This window comes from Anas acuta, chromosome 1, assembly GCF_963932015.1.
Source record: "Anas acuta chromosome 1, bAnaAcu1.1, whole genome shotgun sequence".
Lineage (NCBI taxonomy): Eukaryota > Metazoa > Chordata > Aves > Anseriformes > Anatidae > Anas > Anas acuta.
The window spans coordinates 43212945-43225835 of NC_088979.1; the positions used below are offsets into that span (position 1 = coordinate 43212945).

At 38.8% G+C, this 12891-nt stretch overlaps 1 protein-coding gene across 5 annotated transcripts in view; it reads right to left on the reverse strand.

Annotated features, from left to right (window-relative positions):
• Positions 1-3369: 3369 nt before the first annotated feature.
• Positions 3370-12891, reverse strand: part of TBC1D4 (TBC1 domain family member 4) — a 106596-nt gene continuing 97074 nt past the window's right edge. For all 5 annotated transcript variants that reach the window (XM_068676208.1, XM_068676199.1, XM_068676219.1 and 2 more), the window contains 3 exons: positions 10993-11162; positions 8114-8290; positions 3370-5647 (listed from right to left, as the gene is read on the reverse strand). In XM_068676208.1, coding sequence (XP_068532309.1) covers positions 5429-5647; positions 8114-8290; positions 10993-11162 — 566 coding nt within the window. In that variant the 3' untranslated portion in view covers positions 3370-5428. The remainder of the gene's footprint in view (positions 5648-8113; positions 8291-10992; positions 11163-12891) is intronic.

Below are 12891 nucleotides of genomic sequence, written 5' to 3' on the forward strand. Positions count from 1 at the left end.
CTGTGCATTAATTCTGTTCTGAAACAAGACTTTCAGTGAGATGGTTATCCTGGGAATTAAGGGAATACTTATACTGTACAGAATGCTTCATTCATGCTCAAAATACAAGCAGCTCAAACATTTTAGACAAAGAATGGCTATATGCATCTTAAATATCCGCATCTCCAAATGCTAAGGGTATGCAGGTGATTGAACCAATCATTCAGGCAAGTAATGGCACTGAGTATGCACAGTCAGTGCAACTAGGTCTCTGTTTAAGTTAGCCGTAGACCTAATTTCCTGCACTAAGAAGTGGCCTCGCATTGTACAGCATTTTACAAGCACAAGCTCACTCGATACGTCTCCCAGTGAATGTTCCAACAGAACACGATGCAACACATTTCTGTCTTCCCTTAGCATGCGCTCCCTGCACTGAGTATGCACTCCACACACTCTAACCAGAAGTAAAACATTAGAACCAATGTATTTAAAACATCTAGTTTTCTTTTAACAGAGCGGAGACTTGAAGCAAGTCATAATTTGAGTACAGAAATAGTTTGGCTAAGCTCAAAGGGAAGTTTTTCTGATCATGAGACTAGGAGCACCAACAAGTCCCAGTGCTCTTATTAAAAAGCAGTTGCTGAGCAAGAGTGCTGAAGAGAACAATAAGGAGCGGAAAACACCCAAAACCCCCCTCCAACACAACATTTTGGTAATGGAGCATTATCAGCTCCTTCCTTTGGTCCAGGATTAAGGTTAATATTGAAATTAAAAACACCAAGTACCAATCCATCCAGATTCTCCTTCATTGCAAGCCAGTCAGCTCACAAACCACAAACTGCTCAAGGCACATGGTAATCTCTGCTTTAATCCCTAAATTTTCAATAAGCTGATGTATTAAACTTTATGCATATAAACTCTATCCCTTGCATGCAAGATGTCTAGAGGAAGGATATAGCTAAACATTAAGTATTCCTTTTTTTTTTTTTTTTGAAAATAAAGTTAAATTTTGTTCTAGTCACTAGAAAGACTGATGAAGGCAAAGCATATATTGAAGACATTTAATAGCTAACACTGACCATAGAGGCTGAAATATGGAAATACCGAATCAATTATAATCCTTCAAAGTCCCTGGCAAAAAGCTTAAAATGTTACAGACTGAACTGCCTGTCAACAACTATCTATAACAACTATGTAGATTGAGTGGATATTCACTATTAACAGTGCCCTGGGTTAGTCACCTCAAAGCACAAAAGGCTATTTACACTAATACCTATGTAGTTTTAGGTTTTGATTAAGTGTCCAAATTTAGACCCTCTGGACCATACTAATGATAGCAAATTCTTAGAACAAACTGCTCTAATTGCAAATTGCTTTGCTTTCTTGCAGTAATGATATTAAGCAAAGCAGGGTCATACTGAACAGGAGATAATCATCCCACTTAAGATTAGCTAGACATATCAGACTGTTCTTTCAAGTCAGACCCTCAGCTGGAATACGCCATTTATTAGAATATTTTTTTCAGTAAAATCTAATAGCTTTTTACAGAACAGTGGGAAAAAAAAAAAAAAAAAAAAAAGGCAACTTAAAAACTTAAAGGCACCTTACCTCACCTTGAAGAGAAGGACTTGGGGGTTCTGGTGGACAAAATGCTCAACACAAGCACAGAAGGCCAACAGCATTCTGGGCTGCATCGATAGAGGAGTGGCCAGCAGTTTGAGGGAGGTGATTGTCCCCCTTTGCTCTGCACTTGTGAGGCCTCACTTGGAGTGCTGTGTCCAGGTCTGGGGCCCCCAGCACAAGAAAGATGTGGAGCTGTTAGAGTGAGGTCTAGAAGAGAGCCACAAAGATGATCAAGGGGCTGGAGCATCACTGCTCTGAAGAAAGGCTGAGAGAACTGAGTCTGTTCAGCCTAAAGAAGAGAAGGCTCTGGGGTGACCTCATTGGAGCATTTCAATACTTAAAGGGGGATTATAAAAAGATGGAGAGTGACTTTTTGCTTGGGCAAGTAATGATAGGATGAGGGGGAATACTTTTTAAGCAAAATGGTAGAGTTGGATTAGATGTAAAGAAGAAATTCTTCACTCAGAAGGTGGTGAGGCACTGGCACAGGATGCCCAGAGAAGCTGTGGATGTCCCATCCCTGGAGGTGTCAAAAGCCAGGTTGGATGGGGCCCTGGGCAATGGAATCTAGTGGGTGGCTCATGGCAGGGGGAGTTGGAACTAGATGAGCTTTAAGGTTCCTTCCAACCCAAGCTGTTTTATTTTATTCTATTCTATTTTATTCTATTCCATTCTACATAAATATTCCTCTCTTGGGGTTAGGTGGGGGATAGCTTTCCAGCCAAAATTTCCATCCATAAAAGAAGTGAATACCAGAGAGTTCCCTATGTTAGCCCCTCTTACCAGACTGACCTATTTCAACTGTACTCCTGGCAGTGTAGTGCTCTTCATTTACAAGCTAGTTTGCTAGCTACAAAGATGGATCTCTTCCCAGACCTTTCAAGAAAGCCCTCTGCCAGCAGAAACCAATTTAAATTAGCTGCTCCTGAAAACAGTGGATACTTTTTCCTCCTAAGTTAGTTCTCAGCACATTGACTGTCAAAATCAAGAGTGCTATTGTGTTTAGCTGAGGCAGAACAATAGCTTTATTGTGAAAACATTTTCCCCCTAACAGAAAAACAAGATACAAGGAAAAAAAAAAAAGACCAAACCCAGGAACAATCCTTTTTCCCAAGCACACACTTCTGTTGCTCTGTCTCTGGCATACTGCACCTTAGACTTCTCTCTCCACCTTACCACAGCTGCAACTAAACCCCACAAAATAGCCTCTAAAACAGAGAGGGAAAAATGAAAGGATGGAGACAAACACACATCCTATGCACAGTCTTCCAGATCATTTTGTTATTTGTTAGCTATTTATCTTAAGAAGGTCAGTAGCATATGTGCATGATTGTAGGTTTCAAGCTAAACACCCTAGAGATAACCAGTTACAAGCCACACTTGTGTCCAGGACACAAATGCTACCAAAAATATCCTCATGTCATGAGACACTTACCTCAGAGTATTTTCACTTCTGTAGTTTATTCCTACTTGTTGATATGGTCCCTCCTCCTTCCCAGCTAGACGTACAGTGTAGAGTTCAAAGTACCATTCTCAACATACTTACACACTAAATGTACTTCTATAGAAGAAAAATACCTTGTAATTCATTAAGAACAATGAAAAATATTTTTCTGCTAAGAATTTCTATATTCCTTGTGGCCTTCTACAAATCCCATTTTATCACAACTAGAAAATAAGCAAATCCTTTTCATCTTTCACATAAACAGTACTACTACCAATGAGATTGGTATCTGAAGTCTGAAAAAACAGAAGTAGCCTGAGGCCATGGGAAATGCAGCAATGACATTTATTGGAATTTCTCCAGGCATTACATGAAAAATTTGATAAGTCAAACAGAAGATAAAGCACATTCAGTGCATCTTAAAAAAAGATGCATCTGAATAACCTTGATTCTTTGTAATACGCACTACTGCAGTTCCTGGGATTGGTTTTGTATATACACATCAGCTAAAACTTACTTTGAACAAAACAGCAAAGAACTGCCTTTTCACTTGGCATTTTCCCACTTGGTACAATACAATACTCTTGAAATATCTAGACAAATTCCACATAATTTTATACACAGTGTTAAGACCTTGCACCCCAACTGTAAAAAGAAAGACCATTAAGTAAATCAATATTTTTAATCAAATAAAACACCATGGAAGTAAAAAACAACAACAACAACAGAAGAACCCAAGAGACCCCAAACCCCTAAGTTCTGCAGCAGTGTGCAGCAAATCAGCATTGTTGTTCCTCACTTTTATTTATGTTAAAATAAAACGTAATACTCTTTCAGCACTTGCTTTCTAAATTGGACAATCTTATGCATAAAGACACAGCTGGATTTGGCACTTCGCTTAATTGCTTTTCTTTAAAAAATAAAAAGTGTTTCCTGAAATACAGTATAAACGGTAAGAGATAACATGAGCCACAGTAACACTCGATTAACGGTTCAGACATGCACTCCAAAATGCGTGTCTATTACAAATTTGTCTAAGACTTCTTCAAAATTCCACTTCAAGACATTTTCAAATCCAAATGCATCTTTTTATACTGTTATAAAGATATTTTCTCCCACAAAATGACCAGAGCTTACCTCACCTTCTGCTCAGAACACACAAATTCATGACTTTCTTTTTTTTTTTAAAAAAAAAAAAAAAAATGACCACAAAGCAGGATTAAAACAGGAATAACCTTAAATAATAAACTGCACCTGTACTTCAGAATCCCCTTTGAAATTTATATACACTGCAAGGTGTACATAATATTTGCAACTTGCTTGGTCCTCTCTCAGTGCACTTGCGCTCTTCTTTCTGCAACCTACCTCAATTTTCTCTTCAAACAAAATTTCATATTAGCTTTCTGGCTCCCATTATGATAAGACAAGGCTTCTTGCAATATTTCTTTGGTTAAATGAGAACCTTTTATATGCCTAAATCTTATGACAGCAACTATCCTGCAGAAAATTAACATCAGAATAAATACCACTCCACAGCTTTACTTCCTTCCACCCATCATCACTGACCAATGCCAGTACAGGCAGAAATAAGCAAGCCAGGAAGAAGGTATCACTCTTAGCTCTTACTTTTAAAATTTCTGTGTGTGTGTATAGATACCTATTTCTTAAGTCAATGTTACGGAGGCTTGGTGATGATGTGACACTTTTTTTCAGGTCCAACATGCATGTGGAATTACATTGCTGACTGGTACAGCCCAGGCAGTGTATGGCACTAGAGTTCTTCCTGTATGAACCAGGTCATGATACTTATTCTGCATTACTGGTCTATGCACACATCAGTAGAATTAAAAGAGAGGCACGCATGAGTTCACACGGATTTTCCACAGAAGATGTGAAACATGCTGCTCTTTGGAGGGCAATTACATTCGTTTTTTCTTCTTCAAGTATTATTCAACATATATATATATATATGTATATATATATATATATATGTGTATTTATATATAAAGATACGCTATCTTCATTTCACTACAAGACAAGCACATCCAGAGTGAAATTGTAGTTTACCATTACCTTGGCTCCAACTACTAAAATTTATCTTTTCCTTTAGGTCAACTCTAAATATACATCTACTCATCATAATTACATGTGAGAATCCTTTATTTCCCCCTTGTGATTTATTTACATAATCATTAAAAAATAATAATAGCCTGAATTTGCATACTGAGATTTGAAGGCCCATCTGTAGCTATGAGTGTCCCAGCACTAGTTTTGGATAATAATTGCCTATTGCTAAGTCCTTTGAAAGCAGCAAACTCATTTTTCTTTCCCTTAATATTTGACAAAATGCTGCCTAGAAAACCCTGGTCTATGGCTTATTACTCATTTTGTTTTATTATTTGGATTGTAGTTTACTTCCTTCAGGAGTAGTTCACATTCAGACAATGCTTCTGTTGGCAAATATTTCATTATCTGTTCAAGAGTCTTTTGATATGTTATCTTCTCTTGTTCCAGGGACTGAATTACAGTCTTCATTTTGCTCTCTCGAGTCAAAATAGTCTCCAGGCTGGATTCCAGACTCTGAATTTTAGCATGAGCAACCTATAAACAATAACATTATCTTTTTAATAAATCATGACACTCTGAACAACTTTTTGTGTGTGTGTGTCTTACGGCATATTATTTAGTAACAACACAGCATAGCTACATAAATGTCTCTAAAAAACATCTGTGTAGGCAGATGACATGAGGAACACCTACTGTGCATCATACACAGGATCTCCTTAGAGGTGCTAGATTAATATGAAGGATTTCTGAAAGCTTTGCAGAGGGAAGGAGTCATGCTGCAGCAAGCAAGCAACGTTTGGGAGCAACAATGAACTGAAGTTGCAGGGGAAAAAAGGAAATTAGCAGCTGGAGTAGCACTGGAAAAAAAATGTCTGACAGCAAGTGAGCAATCGCAACCCCATGGAATAAAATTATCAGGATGGAGAGATGAGAGGGGAAGAGAACCTAAAAGTTCGGTTGCTTAGCAGACAGTGTTCCCTACCCTCCAACAAAAGACCTACAGCTTCCTCTGGGAAAAGAATGCTGACTAGATATCAGAAACCTTGGACCTCATGAGTGGTGAATGCATCCCTGCAAGAAGTGGGGGGAATGCTGATCATTCCTAGATAAAGGCAAAGAACAGCAATGAAGAAGCCATACAAACAAAAAGACAAAGAGCTTAAGGAACAGATGAAGATGCATTATAACACAGTAGTTTAAAGAAAAAAAAAAAAAAAAAAAAAAACAGAACAAAAACAGAAAAAGAGGAATGGAGACTTTTAACATTATTCACTCATAATTATCCTATGCCGTTGGTGTGTCTATATCCATTTTCAGAACAGAGATAAACGCTCACGTAGCGATGAAAAATAGTAATAACAATCTAATTACTAATGGTAATTAAAAAGTGATCTCTGTTTTCAATAATACTCAAAGAACAGAGCACAGCACCCTCAGCCCATAAATAGAGAAGTAACAATAACTTAAAATCATAGAATCACAGAAAATGATTGGAAGGGATCCTGAGTTGGAAGGGATTCACATGAATCATCTGGTCCAACTCCTGGCTCCACACAGGACCACCTAAAAATCAGACCGTAAGTCTGAAAGCATTGTCCAAATGCTTCTTGAACCTTCTCAGTGCATAACCTTTCCCTAACACCCAACCTGACTCTCCCCTGTCCCAGCTCCATGCCGTTCCCTCGGGTCCTGTCGCTGTCCCCAGAGAGCAGAGCTCAGCGCCTGCCCCTCCGCTCCCCTCGTGAGGGAGCTGCAGGCCGCCATGAGGCCTCCCCTCAACCTGCTCTGCTCTGGGCTGAGCAAACCTCAGCCGCTCCTCACACATCTTGTCCTCTAGACCCTTCACCAGCTTTGTAGCCCTCCTTTGAACACACTGATTGTTTTATGCCCTTCTCATATTGTGGTGCCCCAAACTGGGCACAGTGCTCAAGGTGAGGCTGCACCAGCACAGAGCAGAGCAGGACACTCACTTCCCTCACCCAGCTAGCAATGCTGTTCTTGATGCACCCCAGGAGACAGTTGGCCCTTTTGGCTGCCAGGGCACACTGTCGGCTCATGTTCAACTTGCTGTTTACCAACCCTCCCCAGATCCCTTTCTGCTGGGCTTCTCTCCAGCCTCTCATTCCCCAGTCTGTACGTATAGTCAGCATCGCACCTTCCCAGGTGCAGAATTCATCACTTGCTCTCATTAAACTTCTTATTGTTAGTGATTGCCAACTAGATCTTTACTTTTTTCTTTTTTTTTTTCCTGCTTCTATTTTCAGGTTTCTGAAGCCAAAGGTATTCTCCAAGAACTTCACAATGCTTTTTCAAATAACAATTATATCAGGAATGGCCTGGTGATGCAAGAAGAATAATACATCTTCCAGGAAAATGCAAGACAACAACATTTAGGGAAACCTGAAACAAATCTTGGCCAGGCTATTGGAGAAAGGGTGAAGAATGAAGGAGAAAGAGACAGCTTTTTAAAGCATGACTGAATCAAGCAAGATCTCATGAAAACTCAGCTGTCTTCAGGTCTGCTTGGAAAGACCACCTTTCAAAACAGAAGTATGACTAGGAGCTTCAGCAGATAGAACAATGCTGCCTACAAGGGTCTGGAGAAAGCAAGGCTACTGAATTATGGATTATTTCATGGAAATTTTCAGCATGGAAACAAGGTGATGAAGGGACAGACAACTGATTTTTGAGCAAGATACATACAAATTAGCCAACAGTTTTCAAGGGAAGTAAGCACAGAAACGTTTTGAGGAAAAAAAATATATCTGAAACAAGAAGGAAGAGTAGAAGGAATGACAAAGCAGTTAAAAATATGCCTAACAGAAGCAAATCACTGTATTTGCGAGAACTGCTTAGCTGCATAAGGTTTTATAATTAAGAGACTTATGTACCTACTACTTGTGTACTGTTTAGAAAAAACAATTCCCTAGTGGCTGATTCATAGGAATGACCTATCCACAAGTTTACGGTCTTAAGTCCTACAGGTAAGTGCGGTCTTACCTGTAGCTTCTCCAGCAAATCCATGTTTTGCCTTTTCAGATGGCTGTTTGCCCTCTCCAGCTTCTCCAGAGGTTCACCTTCATCACAGGGATTCACATTTTCTTGGAGTTCATCCTGCAGAACATGGTACTCTACTTCATAGGCATGGAGCTGTTTTGAAATATCCATCTCAAACACCTGTCATGAGAGAAAAAAGAATTTTTGACTACAGAGAGAGAACGCACTTGTTCCATTTGAAAGTTTGCTAAGAGGCAAATCTGTGATTAACTTTTTTTCCTGTTCCTTTCATATAAAAAAAAAATAAATATTTTAAAGCAAGAGTGTTCTGGCATATAGAGTTCTCATTGTACCCACAATGCATCATAGACTTTAGAATAAATTATATCACCACTTGAATGGCTGCCAAATACTACCTCTTGCTATCAGATGTATCAGCAACATTGTATTTAATCCAAGAACTTTATAACAGAACCAAGCCTTATCATCTCTTGCATAGAAATATTAAGAAGTTGAAGAAGTAGTTTTAATTTTTAAACTACCATCTGTCTGTGATGGGAGCAGGATCTCAAAATGAGCTAAAATAATCCAGGAATCACCAGATCACCTCTCTCAAAATTGTGTCTCTTTACTCCAAGTGCCCATGTAGACTTTTATAAAATACTCTTCATAGTGATGGTTTCTCTGTGCTGTACTTTTTTACTGGGATATAAACACCTAAGAATTGTGAATAAAGACTATGGGACTTAGCATCTCACACTGTTGGGGCCATATGACCCTTCATCATTTATATATTCAGTCACAGCCTCTCAGCTTCTGAAAGAAATAGTTTAGGCTAAGAAGAACGTTTGCAGCAACATCAATTCTATTTCTTATTTTAGAAGTCACAAACTATTCACTATCAAAAGACAAACACAGATCCCCCAACAAAACAGGTTCTGCCTTCTGTTCATCATTCTTCAGGTTATTCAAATGAGATAGAACTTTAAAGTACATACGGTGTTCAAGCTAGGCAAGTGCCATTTTTCTCTGAAGTACCAACCCAGCCAACTCTTTATCTGAATATTACATTTTTCTTTCATTATTAGCCAGCACAAAGGTACTGGGAACGACAACACTGAGACAGACAAACAAATTCCACCTGCAGCCCGTCCAGGTAGGTGCAATAGGATGTAAGCAGCGGGCATGTGAATGCAAATCCGGAAGGCATGGCACCAGACAACAGGCAAGCAGGCGACCTTCATCTCAGAGCTATGCTGACCCATGTATAAAAACACCCACCTCTGCTCAGGCAATGTAAACTGTTCATTACTCAATCAGATATGGCTCTGCACAAAGCCACTTGCACCATCCTCGTCACAGCATGGATGCTCTGCAACCCACACAGAATGTGGGACAGATATTTAATTTCCAACAGTATCAAAAATATTGAACTACCATCTCCATCACTGACAGGATTACTGAACTGTAAAGATAGACAAAAAAGTGCCTGACACAGGTTTAGCATTGCGATCACAGTCAATGCAACGAGGAACTGAAGATTTACATTATGTCTACAAATGAATTAACTGACAGCACGGGAAATATTCAAGTGTTAACGAAGCCATAGGCATGTGTAAGTATTAACTCAACTCTTGCATATGCAGATGGTTTTCTAGAACTCTTATCTCTGATTTGCCACCTGAATGGGGAAGGCTGCACATGGGTTCACAGTTAAGGTACTAGACTGATATTCATGTTCAATTTGCAGCTTCATTGCAGAGGAAGAGGAGGTGAAGAGATGAAAATCCCAATCACTGACTGTACTTCACAAGGAACTTCAACAGGTGCTTTCCTTACATCATCAACAACAATTTTTTATCTTCTATTCTCACCCTTTGCCATGAAGTTGCAATGACACAGTTGAAATACTCCAGTCCTCCTTTCTCTTACCCAAGAAAGGCAGGGGTCACTCCTGAGGAGCTTTTACTTCTATCACCAAGCACCTGACAGGTGTGACACCTACAAGAATAGAGTTAGGTTGAGAAGTGGAAGTTGTACCAAGGTACTCTGACAGCAATCCCCTGGAGGACAGAAGCTGCCTGTGCAACAGAACAGTAAAAGTTTGCTTCACCTTGATTACAGACTGCAAAAGCAGGGCTTCACAAACCTCCTAATCCATGGTACTTTAAGTTGAAGGTGTTAGATAAGTCTCTACAGTGTCCTGTGCAGCCAGGAGATCAAAGAATCAGGAGGAGACATTAGTGTAACGCTGCCTCTTTCTACCATGGCAAATTCTGCTTCCCATCATAAATTATTGGACTGCTCACCCAGTAGCAGGGAGTGACAGCTGGGTTTAGGTTTGGAAGGTAGGCTGCTTTTACCACTCTGATGATGATGTGAAATGTATAAGCAAAGTCATGTTTTCCTAATAGCTGGGGCACGCACGCACACACAAAGACACTCTAGGTATCCTTTATACTTATGCTGAGGTAGCAACTAAAGTCTTGGTAAAACTGTAGTTCAAACACCATTGAAAATAGATCATCACACAATCACAGAACGGGTTAGGTTGGAAGGGACCTCTGGGGGTCATCTGGTCTAAGCCCCTGCACTCAAGCAGGGCCACCCAGAGCAGGTTGTCCAGGACAACCGGATCCAGGCAGCTTTTGAAGACCTGCTAACAGTGAGACTCCACAGACTCTCTGGGCAACCTGTGCCAGTTCTCCATCACCTGCACAGTTGTGTTTCCTGTTGTTTTTCTACACCAGTTGCTCGAAGACTATTTCTTTGCATTTCATACCAAGAGGAACATACTTCGAAGACTTCTACATACACATTAGGCATGATCTTTTAAAAGTAAACTAAATGAAAAAAAAATAGAGAATAAAAAACAACTGTACCTGGGTAATAATTTTTTCCATTTGAGGCTGAGTCATGTCTGGAATAGTGGTCTTAAGAAAATCAACAATATTCTCAAAACTCTCACATCCCATTATAGATGTCTCTTGACTGCTAAGTAGGCTCAGTGCTACTTTAAAGATGACTTCTGTTCCTTGAAGAAAAATAATGTCTAAAAAAAGAAAATAATTAAAATACCTTGAAAATGAGAGCTAAAGCAATTGCATGGATATATATTTGCTGAGATGTTTTTTTTTTTTTTTTCTTTTTAAGCATGTTTGCAAATTTATTCAGTTCAGGAGAAGTGCAATCTGTCTTATTTCAGCATGAGACTGAAACATATAAAAGCATCTCCTGTCATCTTACAGATTTAAGAGTGCATTAAAGAATGTACTGCATGCTTTTTTTCTGTAGTAGTTGTCTGCAATAAACATTTCATAACTGTCTACTGTAGGCTATGGACTGTTAACTAACTACTAACTGTGTTTAAACACACCTATGTCTGAAAAACAATTGGGAAGTGGATCGCATCACTATGTACTGATGTTTTACTGTTTTCTACATACAGAAGCTCGTCCTTAAAAATGATCATGAAGCTTCCGACATCAACCACAGTTTTTTTCAAAATCCATCATAGTGATCACAACGGCTATAATTTAAGCCTCAAATCTTTACTTTGAGGTAATTATATTATAATTACATGGATGTAAGAGGAAAGTTCAGGCCCTACAGAAGTCAGTAGAGACAGACAGCTAGACAGAAACTGACTGACAGAAACTAGAAACTTGATCACTGTAACCAAAAACACGGTCTTGGCAGCAGCAGTGGGCTTGTAACAACAGATGAACCCAGCACATGAGCAGTTCAAATAAGCCTCCTGTGCTGTTAGGCTCTGTCACACCACCAAAAGCAGGGCTATGCTTCTTGACATCCTCAGTTTCTGACACAGCAAGGTTATCCCTGGTCCTAATCTGGTATCACTTGGTAGCACCAGGACTCCAGCAAGGCAATCATCTTTCTCATACATAGTTCCCTAACCTCTCCCTTCTCTATGATGCACGTTCAAGCAGCATAAGTACATTCTATAAGCATATAATTTGTGACTGGTAGACATTAAGCACTGGTTATTGGTATTTGACAATTGTTCGTAAGACAGTGAAAATGCAGGAAACTGAAGCGTTAGGAAGAAAACAGCACACTGAATTTTCGGTTTTAAAATGAAACATGTCTTGCTCAGCTCATTTACAGTGGAATAAACACTGGCTCTCCACACCCCTAAAAAATAAGTTTTCCAAATTAGAAGCCCACTGAAGTTGAAAAAATAAAAAAATAAAAAAAAATCAAAGATCAAAAAAAAAAAAAGCACGTTTGCCTTTTGATAAAATCAAAAAGAAAACACAAAAACACAAACACACAATACCAAAGTCTTGAGTATCCAGGAATTCAATAATCCTACTAGCAAAGACACGCATTGGTCACATGAATGTCAGTGAAAAACAGACACAGCAACTGTTTGTTCACTCAAAAAGTAGTCAAAAAATGTTTGCTGTAAAAACACCTCTGGAATGGAGAAATTATTAGGTCAAAACCAAGTAAACAAACAAGAAAACCTTCACCAAACTAAAAAAGTGGAAAAAACACACCTTTCAGTAATAAAACATGAGACAAAAGATGTGTATTTCTTAAGAAAATACAAAAGATCTTTTTATGAAAAAAATTATATGGAAAAAAGGTCTATTTAAAGAGGAAGCATATAATATGCACCAAGGAACAACAGACATATACTTGAATATAGCAAGTATTACATAATAAAAATAATAAATAAAATAAAATGTTGCATTACTAGTGATATGATTAAGCTGGCAGTTTTTATTGATGATAAAAGAATACAAAAACGAGTA